This window comes from Aythya ferina (assembly GCF_964211825.1).
Source record: "Aythya ferina genome assembly, chromosome: 7".
NCBI classification, from domain to species: Eukaryota; Metazoa; Chordata; class Aves; order Anseriformes; family Anatidae; genus Aythya; species Aythya ferina.
In genome coordinates, this window is record NC_140302.1 from 10632833 (window position 1) to 10651247 (window position 18415).

The window sequence follows — 18415 nt, forward strand, 5'->3', positions numbered from 1 at the left end:
CTTATGGGTCTTTTCCAACTTAAATGGAATTAGAGTGGTTAACTATTAGTACCTTGATAAGTTTTAGAAAAATCCTTTCATTTCACAAGTACTGAGCAATATTGACCGAAGAAGCAGGTTGCTTATATTGCATTATTCCATTCGGAGTTGAGATACATATAAAGTATCCTAAATTAAAATCAAAGCAAGGTCTAGTTCTAGCTCTGCAAAGAACTCCTCCTCTCCCCTCCCTCTCCCCCCCCCCCCCCTTTCTTTTTTCTTAGTTTTCTCTTGTGGCAATCACTACCAGGAGGGGGAAAAAATAGAAAGAAAGAAAGAAGTTTTCATCTTTGTATGTGCTGAATTCTGGCAGTCAGCTTTGCAGTGCTGCCAACTCACTAAGTTCAGCTACACGTCTCTGCTGGGTTTCATTTTTTATTTATTTATTTTTTTAACCCATCTGGCAGGGTCAGTGTCCCTGCTGCTTCCAGTGCAGATCTGCCTGAGCTGATACTGAACAATTTCCCCCTAGCAAGAAGCAGTCAGATGGAGAGCAGTTATGACTTGGAGTCTTCCTCAGATTGACATATTGAAGCTTCTTAAACAGTCAAGAGAACCTCTACATGTCACCTTACAACAAATAAATTTGGCTTTTACCTAATTTGCCATATTGTAATTAGCCTGTGGTGGAGTAAGAGATTGCATCTCCCCCATTAATTACTTTGGGAACTTAGAGATCCCAACTCAGATATTTCTAGGGTGGTATGGAAGACCACAAAGTCTATGCTGCTTCACAACACATTCTGGAAAAAAGGCGCCTGATGAAGTGCTGAGTAAAGCAGAAGTCCTGGAGGGAGAAATGAATTATTCCGAATGTACCTTCAAAGGCACAGAATGTTCAAAATATGAGATCCAACTGAAATGGACTTCCACAATCTCCCCAGGCTCCTGAAGAAGTTGCAGAAGAAGTCGTAGAGATGCATCTCTACATTTAGCAACAAATATTATAGTTTCTGGTATTTAAGAGAGTGTCAGAGTCCTTATCGTCATCGCAACTGGGTCCAAATTGTTATTCTTCTGCCTACAAACTCATGTAGTAGCATTGTCCCCTTGTCACAGAAATGATAGTTATCAAATATTATGAATATGCCATGCATCCTGTTTTTTATTTTTTTATATTTTGGAATGAACAGGAAAATACTGATTTGTAAGAACTACAAAATAGATTTAAAAATCAAGAGCAAATATTGGTTTATAAACAGAGTCCAAATTCTGAAAGTTCTACTTGTATGACACTGTGACACATAATTGCCAGCTAATGGTTTTCCATTTTTCATGTAGTATTGTCTTTAAGGAATAAATTCTGAAAACAAATGTGTAGATTATTTCTACAGAACTGTACAAAAGCCCTGATATGATCAGCTCAACAGGCATCCAATTTGGAATTACTGATGACTGCAAATTCCACATCTACAAGGAATGAAAAACTGATTTGATTTACAGCAAGCCACCAATTTCTTTTTTTACCCTCTGTGGAAACACATGAAAGGTCAAAAAATGCTGGTCTTTCTGAAAATATTTGCTATTGTCCATTTACCAGCCTGCTGCCTGACTTACTGTCCCTTCTATCTATTTAATAAACAGTCAATTCATTGTTTAGTTTGAACAGAGAATAAATAAACTGAGCAACCAGGGTCTAACAAAACATCTCCGAAGAGCTGACATGGGCTGCATCAGGAACTTTCAGCTCATGTCTTGGGCCACAAGGAAAAGTCAATTTGCACTGCTGCATCACACTGTAAAGTGCAGTATGGACAGACAGACTTCATCTTATATTACACAGACTTTTTTTGATGGTCCTCGGACTCTTGGAATGACCTTACATATTTGATTAAAGAACAAGTTTTTATTTTCTTACAAACCCAAGTAGTAGCCTTAGCATCTCTCTGAGTTCAGGGATTCATAATCTCTCTTTTAAAGTAAACTGCTAAGTGACTGCTAAGGTAACCCTCCTGAATGCTCCTACTGGAAAAGCTTAAATTCTTGCTACTTCAGAAGAACAAGACTGCAGTCATCTGTCACAGTAGGTAGATTATGTACAGACTGGAACAGCAGCAGGTACATGGAGAGCAGACGCTTGGTCCAAAACTGCCACCTCACTATCTCACTGAGCCCATTCAGGCAGCTGTCCTTGCTCCATGTAGTAGCATGGTAGAACCCAGAGTAGTTTCAGGTAATTTCTTTCATCACCAAGCTATGAGAACACTGTAATTTGCCAGCCCGAGCAAGTTCCTGTGAATAGCCACATTATAAAGGTGCGGTAGGAGACTTGCCTCAGTGCATCTGCAAGGACCCAGCACACAAGCAAACGGTTAACCCAGAATAATTAATTGCACTCTAAACCTACACCAGAACTTGCAGTAACTTGCTAAATAGACATAACCTGAACAAAAGACTAATTTAACCTGCCATCTGTTTTTAAATGTTTGAGCAAAATTTATAAGATTATTACAGAATTGGACATAATCTTTGATCTGTAGTAAGTAAAATTCTAGATTATTCTAATGGTATATTCTGGCCTAAACTAAAAAATGAAAAAATAAAAAAAAATCTTGGTTAGCTTTGCATTAAATACATAGTCAAATTGTCCCACCACCTTGTATATATTAAGACATTTGATACAATTATACTTAACAGTTTGACTTAATTTTTCAGTTATTGTGCTTCCAGTGCCTATAAAATTAATAATAATTTTTCTGAGAATGGGAACACTGCACTGGTAAGAAGCTGTTTCACTTGAAACTGTTCAGACATTTACAAAGGTGGCTTAAGATTTCACAATTTCTTCCATAACAAGTCATCTTTTCTCAGAAAGTGTAAAGATAGGGGAAAAAAATCTTAAGGGTTTTAAAGCATTTAAGCCTTCTTTTACTGAACTCTGAATAAAACTTAACCAAAAGGGTTGCTTAAAACTGATAGAAACAGCAAATTAATGTTATTAATAGAAGACAAAAACTTTCAAAGATAACTAACACAGACTGGAATACTTAAAGCCTACACAGTAACTAAAATGTATAAGACCAAAAGTTAGTAAGTTGTATATACATATTTATAAGTCTTTCCAGAGACCAGCAATTCCTTCCAAATGACACTACCTGTCCATGTCCTGACTTGTCTGTCGGCTGCAGCCAGAGCCATTCAGCTGGAGCTCCTCCACCAGCAGGTGCCAGATTCCTACCCTAGAGCCGTTGAGCTTCATAGCAAAAGTCTTTTAAGAAGGACTCATTAAATCAAGAGAATAAAATTCAACAGATCATCTATCAAACAAATTGCAAATTCTGTGAGGTAAACCACAGATTAAATGTAAGTAATTTGGATGCTACAAATGTGTTTAGTATTTTTTATGTGAGAAACAATAAGCACGCATATAGTTTTTTGCAGGATCAAGACCTTGGTCAGTATCATATGTTTTATAAACTCTCGCATCATTTACAATATTGCTGAGCGCTAAGGCAAAATTATCCTGTACCATCTCTAGGGTAGTGCAGTACTGTAAAAATGTGTGTTTTAATGTAACACAGACTTTAGGTCTAACAGCTCATCACTAGAGATGGTTGGGAAACTAGAAAAAGCCTAATCTTTTCCTTCCAGAAAAAATAAAATAAAATAAAAATGACAAGACAATGACCCACTCACTTTTCTATGGTGTGATTTAGGCATTCGTCTGAAGAGAGGAGAATCAAGTCAAGTGGAACAAGGATTGAACCTGTGTTTCACCTGTTACAGGTGAATATTCCATTCTCTGCTAGTTTGGGGTCCCTTATTCTGTATCAAAGCAAAACTTTTTATTTTTCCTGAAGCTGAAAAAGCTTTCCCTGTAAAAATACTGTTGAGGCACGTAAAAAAGCTTTAATACTGCAAATGCAACCTTTTTTCAAGTAGAAGTTGGTTTTACAAATTAAATAAATAAATAAACATTAAATTTAGACACTGCCTTTCACAAACAGCCCACACAGTGGATATTTTCTCATGATAAGCATCAGGTATTAACCTCTTCCTGTATCTTTAGAGATAATTGGAGCCAACTCCTTAAATAAGAAAGTGGAATATGGGCATATGCTCAATGTAAAAGTGCAAATAATGTTTTGGACATTAAACTGTAAATTATATATTTTTTTGTTCTATTACACAGCAAAAGTACAAATGACATATATGGAAGAAAGGGAAGCCTAAATGAGACTGAGCAGACTGTGCATGAAAAGCTGTCTTTGATCTAGACATTCATCTGGAAGACGGGAAACAGATCAAGCAGTGCAAGGAGATGAGCCTTGGTTTCAGAGGGGGAGTGAAGGCCACTGGCAGTAGGGATGTGCAAGGAAGTCACAGCATGAACACACAGCAACCACTGAATGGGAGCAGGGATTAGCAGATAGTGAAGAGTCACTAACAGAAATGCAATTCAGATGCCGAAGGGAAAAAAGTCCTTTAATCAGGGAAGGAAATAAGCAGATGCATCAGAGTATAAGTTAGGAGGAGAGAAGGAAAAAAAAAAAAAAAAGGAAGAAGCTAGAGAGTAGAAAATTTAGCCAAATAGGACAAGAGACGTGCATCTTGAACAGCAGAACATGTAGTACACTCAAGTCTTTCCTTTTTGATGATGATAACCTAGCTGAGATTCAAAATAGGAAGAATGGGAGGGAGAGGGAAACAAGAACAAAGGGCAGAACTACTTGAAAATAATCAAATGGACAATGGCAGGCAGTATCTGGCTATTATATTCAGTTATTCAGTGGTTCAGTTCTATTTTAAGACCATTCAGAGGTAGACTGTCAAAGCTGCTACTCATGGAAGAAATGAGAAATTTTTTTTTGTCTCCCAGGTCTGTTCTTAACCTGTGACTGATGATGGCAGCAAGCAGTTGGACTTTTTTCCCTACAGCAAGCTGGTACTGGCAGTAAGAGCAGAGTCAGGAGTCTGTGAGCACAGAGCTCTGTGAAAAGGTTGGAAAGGAATCAAATCCCCCAGTGCAAGCCACCACATCAAGAACTGCCTGTTACAATCTGCTCTTTGCTTTTCTCCAGGGAGAGCACTGATCTGTTTTTGTCTTTAAGAAATCATTTCCATGGTCAAGTTTATCACTGAAGGAAATGAATACAGGGACATATCCTCATAGTTGGCAATTTCAAACTCTTACTGGTCAATACAAAAAATGATAGCAAAAAAGCAGTCATACACGGAAGTCAGAATACAATGACATAACCTCAAAGAACTAAATAAAATATTTATCAGTTTTAACAAGATCAAGATTTTACCTTTTTGATCTTTCTGATCCATGGAACAATAGTTTCATAATCTGCTGGTTTTGCACAGTAAGACTGTAGTCAGCATCACTGTTGTATGTCCTCTTGCCAACTATGATTGCTATAGAAGCCCTCAGAAAATCAGCCTAAAAATGCCTTCATGAACCTCAGAACTATCTTTCTTCATAAAAAACAGAAAAAGGTAACTACCTCAATGTGGTAATCAAACTCAAAATAGTGATGACCCCTAATGTTTTCAGTAAGATTACCATCATCCTAGAAAAATAAATATATACATGCTACCCTCAAAGCATAAAGCATTCACAGCAACGCAGAGCACTTATTGCATTAATATTGCACGATACACTTATTCCAGGTTTTCCTTAATGAGCTGAGATTGTTCAAATGAGCTGACTGAACACTGATAGAAGCTCCAAGTGAAGTGCAAAGTCTAACAATAATTGCCTTAATAAGCATCCTCACAGCAGAGTACAGACGTAATGCAAAGAGTGAAGTTGAGTTTGGAACACACAGACACTTACAAAGCATTAGTTTTTGATTTGGGAAGTAGATCAGGACACACAGCACAAATCCTCTTGGAGATGCTAAGATGCTAAGGAGCCCCTTAATGCTTTTACTCTCACAGTAGTTAGCATGTGTTGGACTGATCTTCAGCTTTGTGCCTGTAAGAATCAGGGCAGAGCTTCTCCTGCTGCTTATTGTTGACACTGACACAGTATGGTATAACCGTACTGCAGCCAGGCCAGATTGGAATACCAGCCACCCCATAACTTTGTGGTTTATCTGCATACTCAGTACTGCTTTCTTTACTAGAATCATTTTAACACAGAACACTCATAGAAGAAGGCAAAATGCTCAGTTCAAACTTAGATTTAACACAGGTTAATTCAGAGGCATGAGATTAGTTGCCAATAAGAGAAATCCATCTCTTTTCTCCATGTGTTTTTACTAGCTCCTGCAACAGGCTAGGACATCTTTATGAAATATAAACCATCTCAATTAATCCTGAATCTTTAAAAATCAGAAGTGTGCCTAACTCACTGAGAGAAAGTGAAACAGCATTGCTAAAGCAAAATGTTATTTAGACAGCTGAGTAGCTAATTCATAAAGACAGAACCCAATGAAATGAATGCTTTTCAGTTTAATCACTGGCATGTTTTGTGCAGTATTTCTGTGTGCCATCTTGCAATGACCTATCTTTGTTCATACTTTTCTCTCTGAGCATGAAGAACTATGGCTGCTGCACTGCTGAATTTTCCTCTGTAAAAGGACTATAAATGGGATCTCAAGTCAAATGATCAGTTGTGTCCTGTGTCCAGGCAAAAATCAGATAAGTGTTTTTGAAATAATGTAAGATTGAAACCAATAGTAATGTGGTTTTGGTATGGAGAGCACGCAAGCCAGAAAAGCTAGCTATTCAGACCAACAGGCTAAATGAGATGGTTCCTGAGTCTCCCAGAACATGCACTTTGTACTAAATTTATACTTATGGTTCTCCAGACGTGGGACAGTCAAGGAAATCATAACATGTTTGTAAGAACAGCAGGTAGGAGAAGTTTCAGTCTCATCACTTCAGAAGGTGCTTTAGCAAATGTGCTGCACCGCCTCTCATTCACGCACCAAGATGAACCTGGTGCTCATGGAAGAGCAGGCTCGCCAGCTCCCGCGATTCACAACTCTGTCCTTTATATAAGACGGTAACCTCTATTCACAGCCATCTGCTCTGACTGTTGTATAACAAGCCATAGTCTACTGTTGCTGCCATCACATGGTAAATTTCCTTAAAATACACATGCAAAAAACACTACACACAGACCTAGATATTCTTTAGCTAGATGCAAGTCCCAGATTTCACAGATGAATGGTAATTTGGAAAAGGAGCCTTCAAATTCCTCTACATGGGGTGCCTGTAATTTCTTTCTTGATTTCTGTCATCTATGGCTTACAGGAAAATACAGTGATTAAAACTTCTTGTTTGGGATTTGCATTGCTTGATATTTTCATTCTCTGTCTTCCCTGGGATTTATTTTGTGCTCTAATAATAGGATTTTTCAATTTAATTATCATCATTTCACATAGAGACAGTTTTTAAAAAAGAAGTAGAAAACTAAAAGTTGTTTTTTTTTTTTTTTTCCTCTTTCTTGTTCTGCTTTTTCTTTTGCATACGGCATCTACCTGTCACCGATCACCTTCTCTTCACATATTTCTACTGACATGCAGTTTTAATGATCTGAATTACAGATCACTTATGGTGTAAAAAGACATGGCAAAGACAGACATACTTTAATATTAGCTATGATTTCTGTAGATTAAAAGTTTTGAAAATAAAACAATGTTGAGTAACCAGATGCCAACATCTTGCCTTCCAGGACAAGAGATGAATAAAGAATTGTTGTTTATTTAAAACTAATGAAATTGTACTGGCCAAATTCAGATTGAATTTTTCTATTTTTCCAAACAAAGCTCTGTGATTTCTTATTTTAATGTTATTTTAGCTAAAACTGAATAAAGAAAGCTATGAAATTGGTAAAGGTTAACAATTCATCTGAAACTGAATTCATACCTAACCCCCTTGAATCTTTCTGAGAAAAAACACCACCAACAACAAAAACATCATCATCCAGGGTTGAGCAATATCAAAACTACATTTTTAAAATCTATTCTATAAAAGTGATAATAAAATAACTAAATAACATCTGTACTGCACATTCTGTATAAGTCACTGTTTAGTTATCCATAGAAACAAATATTAATTCCAGTTGTTTCTTCTCCATTTTAATTTGGGTTTTGAGATATTATGAAACACATTCTCAGAACTGATAATGATTTTTGTGTATGATTTTCTTTGCCTACTGCATTAGTAGCAAATTTGTGATTTCATTTAATTTCTCTTGGGCTTTAACTTTTTGTTATGTTCTCACCAAGAATGCCTTCATGTTTCCATTAATCAATGGCAAATCATTTTACTAACGCGTTGTTAATGTTGCACCTCTATTTTTGAGCATTTCATTCTTGTTCTGCAGAATAAAGCCGAAGCTCCTACTTTAAAGCAAAAAAAAACCCACAACAGAACAGGGAGATTGATACTATTTACACACAATAAAATTGTATGGTTTCAATGCAACTCCATCTGAAAACATCATTTTCTGCAGCATGCATCCTGAGATCTCCACCTGCGCTTTATAAAAGAGGAGGAATAGCATGTCCCTCCTTTGCCCCAGTGTATCTTTTCCTTCTGATTTTACTTTGCTAGGGTTTCATACTCCCTAAACCATGTTTCTATATGATGCATCTTTTCTTGTCTATAGAAAGAATAATCAAATCTTAAGTGACTGTGTTGCTCTTTTCCTTTATTGCTATTTCTATAAAGCCAATTCCTTCCCTTCTTTCAGTTTTTAATGCATCAATACTAATATAGGTTGATTTGTAAGACACTTGAACTGAGGAACTCTGTTTATATAACCTTAAAAAAGAAAACATAGTTAAAAGAAATGTCATACACACTTGATAGGCTCTGACAGATCTTATACTGACTTGTCACTTTCAGGGAATTCACCTGGCCATTGTCATCAAATAGCTCTTAAAATCAAATTTTACAAGGCAATAAAATATCACCTTTTGATTATTTGTTTTTTAAAAGCATAGTATGCCATAGTAACATTAATGATTTTTATTGTGAACATGCAGTTGATGTATCACTTCTTTGCAATTCCATTAGTAAGAGTGCAGACAACAAATATTGTTACAAAATAAAGTTGGTCTGCAGCTGCTACCTCCATAAGAATTTATTTATTTTTTTTAACACAGAAGTCTTAATCTCAATAAAGGGATAACAATTCCTCTATAATAAGTTTTGTAGAAAGGCTTAAAAACTTTTATATGTATATATAAAATATATATATAGGTTTTTTTTTGAGACAAATCTAAGATACAATTCAGGCTTAGATACACATTTCCAAAGGTCCCTCTGGGGTTAAACTAGCCCAATATTAAACTTGCTTTAGAAGGACTTGCCTTCCACCAAATTCACCTCTGGCTAGTCAGTCCTCACATCTTCTGTCTTCCATTCATAACTGCCCCTACCTACAGAGAACCTTTGTATTTTTTCCAACAGGAAGATCTTATTTTATCCTATGTTTCTAGAAAGAAAAAAAAAAAAAAAGTAAAAAAGAAGAATGTTGACAAAATCAGAAAGGTTAAATAAACTATTCAGGTTCTAGAAAATTAATCATTCATTAAGAGACTCAAAAGTTTCACGTATCATGCTTATCCAAGTGACTTGACAAGATGAAGAAATTCTATAAATATTTTGCAACTGTCCTCTATTTAGTAGCAGTCCCTTTGCAGACTGCCTTTGTGGGGTCCAGTGCAGTTACCAGGAACTTCAAAGGTAGCTCTGCTTAAGGCAGGAGGCTGTTTCCTGAGCTCTCCAGAGAACTCCAGATTTCTCTTTTAACCTAAGTTATCCTATGATCTTACAAATACAAAACTGGAAGGAAAAAAAGGCAGCTAAGCTCAGATTGAAGCATAAGGCCTTAAGACTAACATAACTGCTACTGTTTCTAGGCAGAGACCTCTTCCTAAAGCCAAGCCTGTGCTTAAAGAAAGCCTCTTAAGTAAAATAACCCAGGGCAGTGAGTTGGACTGATGGGCTGAAAACATGGGCATATATATGCTTTTGCTCAGACACTTCCCACTTAGACATGCCAAAGAAATGCAAAACTAATCTAGGCAAAAAAAATATCAATTGTAGCAATACATAGCATAAAATAGTAATTAAGATGGGGCTGAGGGAGAGTGGGTGGCATGGAGAGGTTTGGGGTTTTGAGGCTTTGAAGATGTTTCTGGAAAAAAGTATTTTATTTTTAAACTATCTGGACTTGTTTTACTTATTTACAGCCCCAGAGTCTTCCGGGAGAGGGATTTTGATCCTTAGCTACATAAAGAAGTAATCTAAGAATGAATAATTGCAAATTCCAGACATGGAGATTGCAGGTTTGTCTTTGATGAGATTCAAAAAGAAACATGATTTGTGTCATGCTGGCAGAGGTTCAAGTATTATACGACCACAGGCTAAAGCTAACGCTATAGGAACAAGACTTCTGACATTTGAAAAAGCCAGACTGACAGACCCAAAGCATAATGCGACTGTTTGTGGAAACTGATGGATAAAGGTATCAATATTGAAACAAGGCGCACATTTAACAAAAAACATAATGGACAAGTTCTGGCTGCGGACAAATTCTGACTGGAATATGAAACCTTCAGAGCAGGGGTGATACAAAAACTGTCTCTAGTGGCTAGTTCACACTGATCATAAGTGGTAAAAATGAAGTATAATCAGCCTGTGGAAGTAATCACATGATGGGGCCAAACACAACTGCAGGAGCATACCTTAACTACTCATAACCTTCCATCTTATTTTTCTATTTTTATAAAATAATGCATTTATTTTGAAATAGGATTGAATAGCATTCCTGATCTTTGATAGGGGATCCCTCTTCAGTTAAGCCTTTCTGGTCATATAGGACAACTCAAATGTCAATATGTCTAATACAAAATTAATATTGCACTTCATAAAACTAAAACACTTTTTTTTTTTTTTTTTTTTTCCAATTCCCCTATGGGAAATAACTTGCAGTGCTACGTTAGGGATAAAATAGTTGAAGGCTAAGTTCAACTGAATTTGGTAAAAAGAAAAAAAAAACAAAAAAACACACAATGCTATATGACATACCATTTCTCAATTGCTTTCTTCACCACTTTGGTGTAGATGCACAGAGACTGGCGCACACTTCGTTGGGTTAGAAACTGGCTGGATAGCCGGGCCCAAAGAGTCGTGGTGAATGGAGCCAAGTCCAGTTGGAGGCCAGTCACTAGTGGCGTCCCCCAGGGCTCGGTGCTGGGGCCGGTCCTCTTTAATATCTTCATCGATGATCTGGACGAGGGCATCGAGTGCACCCTCAGTAAGTTCGCAGATGACACCAAGTTAGGTGCGTGTGTCGATCTGCTCGAGGGTAGGAAATCTCTGCAGGAGGATCTGGATAGGCTGCACTGATGGGCTGAGGTCAACTGCATGAAGTTCAACAAGGCCAAGTGCCGGGTCCTGCACCTGGGGCGCAATAACCCCAAGCAGAGCTACAGGCTGGGAGAGGAATGGTTGGAGAGCTGCCAGGCAGAGAAGGACCTGGGAGTGATGGTGGATAGTCAGCTGAATATGAGCCAGCAGTGTGCTCAGGTGGCCAAGAAGGCCAACAGCATCCTGGCTTGTATCAGGAATAGTGTGACCAGCAGGGCTAGGGAGGTGATCGTCCCCCTGTACTCAGCTCTGGTGAGGCCGCACCTCGAGTACTGTGTTCAGTTTTGGGCCCCTCGCTACAAGGACATCGAGGTGTTTGAGCGGGTGCAGAGAAGGGCGACAAAGCTGGTGAGGGGCCTGGAGAACAAGTCCTATGAGGAGCGGCTGAGGGAGCTGGGCTTGTTCAGCCTGGAGGAAAGGAGCCTCAGGGGCGACCTTATCGCTCTCTATAGGTACCTCAAGGGAGGCTGTAGCGAGGTTGGGGTTGGTCTGTTCTCCCACGTGCCTGGTGACAGGACGAGGGGGAATGGGCTTAAGTTGAGCCAGGGGAGTTTTAGGTTAGATGTTAGGAAGAACTTCTTTACCGAAAGGGTTGTTAGGCATTGGAACAGGCTGCCCAGGGAAGTGGTGGAGTCTTCAAAAGACATTTAGATGTAGAGCTTAGGGATATGGTTTAGTGGGGACTGTTAGCGTTAGGTCAGAGGTTGGACTCGATGACCTTGAGGTCTCTTCCAACCTAGAAATTCTGTGATTCTGTAGCACTTTGCCTCAATATAAAAATTGATCAAATGGAATATCTGCAGCCTAGATACAACTTACCTTTCAAGACTCATTGGTCCAGGCAGGTCTACTCCAGAACACTATAAAGGATAGTACATAAGTACATTTGTACAATTTATGCTGTATACAAGTTTCCAATCCTATAGCTACACACAGGACTACACATGCCTGAAAAATGACTTGTATATAAAGTTATAAAGCATCTTAAAGTTGTATTTATAACGTTGAAAATATAACTGCTCTACCATTGCCATGAACTGTGCTTTTGGAAAGAAGTTAGCTCAAATGGAGAAAGATGAAGCAATGTTTCAAATACACTCTTATCATTTCCTTTCAGCAAGTCCTATTTCACCTTTTTGCCCTGTTAGTCCTTCCTCCATACACAAGGGAGAGGATGAGTGAACAATAATTCGCAGGCTTGTCCTAACTAGGACTGACAGATTCCTTCTTCTTGACAGTGACTGTGAGCATGAGTTGTACTGTCATGCAGCCTTTCTTCCTTTTTGGCACATTATTCATTTTTGGCACATATTCATTATTCATACGATGGGTGAGCAATTGGCTAATGGGCAGGGCCCAAAGGGTTATGGTAAATGGGGCTGCGTCAGGCTGGCGGGTGGTCACCAGTGGGGTCCCTCAAGGCTCCATTTTAGGGCCGGTACTTCTCAATATTTTTATAAACGATCTGGATGTAGGAATAGAAGGTATTTTGAGCAAGTTTGCTGATGACACCAAACTTGGAGGAGTTGTGGACTCGAATGAGGGCGTAAAGGCCTTGCAGAGGGATCTGGACAGGTTGGAGAGCTGGGCGATCACCAACCGCGTGAAGTTCAATAAGAGCAAGTGCCGGGTCCTGCACCTGGGACGGGGAAACCCTGGCTGCACGTACAGACTGGGCGATGAGACGCTGGAGAGCAGCCTAGAAGAGAGGGATCTGGGGGTCGTGGTAGACAGCAAGTTGAATATGAGCCAGCAGTGTGCCCTGGCAGCCAGGAGGGCCAATCGTGTCCTGGGGTGCATCAAGCACGGCATCGCTAGTAGGTCAAGGGAGGTGATTGTCCCGCTCTACTCTGCGCTGGTGCGGCCTCACCTCGAGTACTGTGTGCAGTTCTGGGCACCACAGTATAAAAAGGACATGAAACTGTTGGAAAGTGTCCAGAGGAGGGCTACGAAGATGGTGAAAGGCCTGGAGGGGAAGACGTACGAAGAACGGCTGAGGTCACTGGGCCTGTTCAGCCTGGAGAAGAGGAGGCTGAGGGGAGACCTCATCACAGTCTACAACTTCCTCGTAAGGGGGTGTCGAGAGGCAGGAGACCTTTTCTCCATTAACACTAGTGACAGGACCTGCGGGAACGGGGTTAAGCTGAGGCAGGGGAAATTTAGGCTGGACGTCAGGAGGGGGTTCTTCACAGAGAGGGTGGTTGCACACTGGAACAGGCTCCCCAGGGAAGTGGTCACTGCACCGAGCCTGTCTGAATTTAAGAAGAGATTGGACTGTGCACTTAGGCACATGGTCTGAACTTTTGGGTAGACCTGTGCGGTGTCAAGAGTTGGACTTGATGATCCTTAAGGGTCCCTTCCAACTCAGGATATTCTATGATTCTATGATTCTATGTACCAGTGGCAGCTCAGAACATATTTACTTCCAAGAATCATAAACAATCCCACAAAACTCAAGTGAGCTAGACTTGCTTATAAAACTTGAGTGACACCAGTGTTGGCTGAATGCTGTCCCGACACAAGTGAACTCATTTGAGTGTGAACTTCTGGAACTGAGGCTTGCATCTGGAAAAATTACTTCTTTCTGAAGCCACCTCCAAATGCACCCTTTAGTATCCTTCAGCAGTTCTCCTGCTAATCTAAAACTACACATTCAACTACAAAACTAAATTTTTGCAAAGCAACACCAGACGCTTTGGAGACGGTCATGTTGCACTTGACTACCGTGTCAAAATAGTGTCAAATACTTTTTACAGTCCTCTGGTTATGCAAATAGTAAATATGACCTCTACCGAGTGCTAACCATCAGTGAGACGTTCATTTTTTTCTCATGGAAAGAAAGGTAAATACTTTACTGATTTAACTCTTAAATAAAATGCTGATATTATAAATGTTCAGCTGCATAATTTTTTTTTTAATATCTACCTTGCAGGAGAGTCATGCTTAGAACAAGTGTATATGTGCATACCTACTAACACTATGCCTACACACAGGAACAGGCCTGAGCAAAAGCTTTTTCTCCTTTGAATGCAGATGTTTAAATACAAGTTACATTTCAAAACTGACTAGGAAAATACCTGGTTCACATTAGCCTTCTTAATTTATATTGGCAGAAGGACCATTCTTGGGCCACAGGTGTGACCAGATCTACGTCAACATCAAACAAATAATATATTTCTAAATGCAAGTGTTAATAAATACAATTAAATTGCCTTTTATAGTCAGAAGTTGTCAACAAGGACATTTCAGCAGAACCTTAGCTTATGGAGCAGAATCACTGCTCAACAATTTTATGGAAACACTACAGTCAGAAAACAACCAGTGTGGCTCCCAAGTTCAGACAAACAAATCTGTGCAACCAGCACAATGCTGCAAAAAAAATCAACAATGTTTGCAGCACATAAACACTGTAGGGCTTTTGGCCTTGTTAGATGCATCTTAACACAGAAATATTTTTCTGGGCTTTGTACTGCATCAACATCAGTTTCAGTGAAACACTACAGCTCTGCCTTAGAGAGGATACCACCAGAGTTCCATGTTTAAAACATGTCAGAAAGGTACCACCCTGCCCCGTTGCTAATTGAGTTACCTTTCCCCAACTTTTGGGATGCAAAGTACCTTTTTTGTTCACACATACACAACTGCGATGTTTACACATGCACACACAGCTTGGCAGAGATAAAATATACCTATTCATTATAGGCTCTGCACTTTACAGTTAAAGGTCAAGCAAAAACAAAAAGCTAAAACAAATACAAGGCAAACTAGAATGGAGGGTATACAACATACAGAAATACAAAACAACAGGTATCTTTGGCAACAGGCTTTCACATGAAAAAGAACAAGAAAATAAGCAGAAAGCACAAAAAAGACTTGAAGAACAAGCATTATTGTTCAAAAAACAGAAACAAAACAACCAAAATGACATTTTAAAGAGCACCCAAAAGCAGAAGACTTTAATACATTACATTTTCCAGGTATAAGAACAAAAATAAGAGGATGGATATGACCCTTTCCTGTATGTCACTTCATCTAAAAATTTAACGTGAACCATATTAATTAGCAAATGGATTTGGTTCCAAGGAATTAATCTTGCATAATATTTTTTGATAGTCAATATAATTTAAAAAGTGGGACTGTGGAGTAGGAAAACATACACGCAGATGGCATTTTGGCACATACTGACCAGTGTAATAGAAAGTTACTTTCCCACCACATTAAAAATGGAAAGCACACCTTTACTTCACAAATACAGAACAACATCATTCATAGAAGTGAACGGGTTTTGTGTAAACTGAAGGAAAAGTAATGAATGATAAAATAAGACATCACCTATTTCCAAAGAGATGATAATCTCTGCAACTCCAGAAAATACGCACTTATTTTCTTTGAAGGAACCACTTTGCAGCCCATACTTGTTTTCCTTTTAGATTATGTAATTTTACTTGTTCTTGAGTCAAAGGGAGGAAACATGAATGTTTTGGCTTTAATCACTGACAGCATCATTCCACATCATAAGAAATCAAGTCCCCCGATGGCCTGCTCTGCTGCGACAGGATGTTTTATTAGCATGGAGACTGATGGATGTGTTTTTATTTATTTTTAAATGTTGTAATCTACAAAAGCAATACTGGTCCCTGCATGCAACTGCAGTGGTCCCTAATATACTTTTTGACAATAGGCAAAGGGTCATCTCGCATAGCAAGAACAGCCTCCAGCACGGGATAAAAATATAAGAAAAGCATTTGACGTACTTGGATCTGACAAGATTGAGTCGGTTTTCGGCAAAAATTGGTCACAGCGGACTCCTTGGTAGCCCTCTTTGCACCTGAGAAAAAGGGGATAAATGACAAACATATGCATGCGATAGTAAAAGGTTAATTTCAAGGTAGCAAAATCAACTGAAAATTTCCCTTTCAATGCTGTGAGGGACTTGCAATATTCATAGTTATTTGAACTATTATAGAAGCAAGGTAATTAAAACACAACAGGACCACATAAAATCGTTTGTCTTTAAAGAAATTCTTTTCAATCCTTTTTGGTTATTTTAGAAACTATCAAAAGAAACATCATTTAAGCATAACCTTTATTTAAATATCAAATTAAAACTCAATTAAATATCAGTTCAATGATCAAAGAAAAACCCTCAATAAAATAGACATTCGTAAATAAGTTAAGCCCATTAGATAGAACAAAACTTTAAAAAGCTTCTACATTGTACAAAACAAGAGATTTACAACTCATTCATCTTAGGATGTTTGAATATGCAGTGAACACTTATCCAGCCATTAATTTTAAGACTAGTGCCTACTGTGCTTAAAAGATAATGTGTTTAGGCTTGATAGACAACGTCAGACATTGCTTGTAAGTGAACAGTCTTAGATATCTGTGGCATTCAGTTTTGAAGCACATAAACCAGAATATCTCACTGCCGCAATAAACCTGAAATTGCTTTGACTAATATTCTAATACTGTTATTTATCTTGCATCCTTACTTTGAAGAAATTCCATTTGCTGCATTTGGACTGTTCTCAGAACAGTCTTTTTCATTTCAGCTAAGCATATCAGAATCGGGCCTTTAATTATTTATTCGTTAAGCAGTTTAACAGAGAAAAGTGATGGACACTTTAATTATAAATGATAGCAACAGGGACTACTTATCTCCCAACGCTCCTGCACATCATATAAACAATATGCTCAAATCAACATCAGTACCTTCATTAGGATTGACAACTGTATATGATAATGTCAGGAACAGAAGTTCTGCTCCTTCACAGTGTTTCTACTCAGGCTTCCTCTAAAAGTTGCCTTTTAAAATGCTTTTGGATTAACAAATTAATGTTTCAGAGAGAAGTGCATCTCACCAGCACTGATTTAGGGGTTAAAAACAACAACTTTGTGAGTAAAATATAAGTTATAAGAATTCCTATCAGACCCAACAATCTACAGTAGAAGGATTTTAAAAACGTATTTTTTCAATACCTCCCTGAAGGATACCTAGTGCTTCTTTGTCATTGGGACCTGCATATCTATAAAATGACTGACTGGAAAAAAACTGAATTTGGATCCTGTGGCAGTGATCTCAAATTGTCAGTCAAGGAAAAAACATTCTGAAGATATATATACACAAACACACATACATATATTTATTTTTTCTTAATGCAGCATATTGAGTTAAAAACTGGCCACTATTCAGAAAAACTGAAGAAGTCTTCATATACTCATACACTGTTGCATGTGTTTTTTTTGTTTTTTTTTTTTTTTTTTTTTTTTGTTTTTGTTTTTTTTTTTTTTACTCAGATTATAAAATACCATAAGCAGTCTCACATTGAACACAAACTTTCCTTCTCACTCTTGAGGAAACTTGGTAGACTTCATCTCACAGCTTAAGAACAACCTTCAAGGATGGTGATATTCTCTGCATTATCATTTTCTATTAACTTCTGGATGGACATTTATACCTACCTCATTTGCTATTGCCCTATTACAGACTTAAAATTCTCTGTATTGCAGTGTTAGTCTGCAAGCCGAACCAGGGTTCATCACCTAGCCTAACTCCACAACTGAAAGCTTTGCTGCTACAGGCAACGACAGAGTCACAGAGCAATAACTCCTGGAAGAGCTGTGTGTGACTACCACCAGGCAGGACCAGGCAGAGTGATGCTACAAGTACTGTACAGCAGCAGGAGCTACCCCTTCCCATCCTCTCTGACAGCCAACACGGCCATCTCAGCCAGCAGCTCTGCTGCCGTCCTTTTATATCATTCCACCCCTCCTCATGTAAAAAAACAGGTATTTTATTGTCTCACTTCACAGCTGAGAAAGAATCTGCACCATTTGTTTCAGCTGTCAGATGGTCCAGGTAACTAATTGCTTATGCTGGAACTGAAGGAGAGAAACTTTGCTCCTATTAGCTGCCAGGGCAGGCAATGAACTCGGGGGTCTCTGTTCCAATTCCACCAACTGTATCAAGAGCCAAGCCAAACACCAGTCCTTTACTTTAGAAAAATGTTTTTCCTGTCTGTCAAAAGCAGTA

At 38.5% G+C, this 18415-nt stretch overlaps 1 protein-coding gene across 3 annotated transcripts in view; it reads right to left on the reverse strand.

The window, feature by feature from the left end:
• The window catches only part of NRG3 (neuregulin 3), a gene marked incomplete at its 5' end in the record, with an annotated part of 417127 nt that overhangs the window by 96789 nt on the left and 301923 nt on the right, over window positions 1-18415 (reverse strand). For 2 of the 3 annotated variants that reach the window (XM_084525355.1, XM_084525354.1), the window contains one exon: window positions 16134-16207. The exons of the other annotated variant lie outside the window; for it this stretch is intronic. In XM_084525355.1, coding sequence (XP_084381481.1) covers window positions 16134-16207 — 74 coding nt within the window. The remainder of the gene's footprint in view (window positions 1-16133; window positions 16208-18415) is intronic. 3 annotated transcript variants of the gene reach the window in all.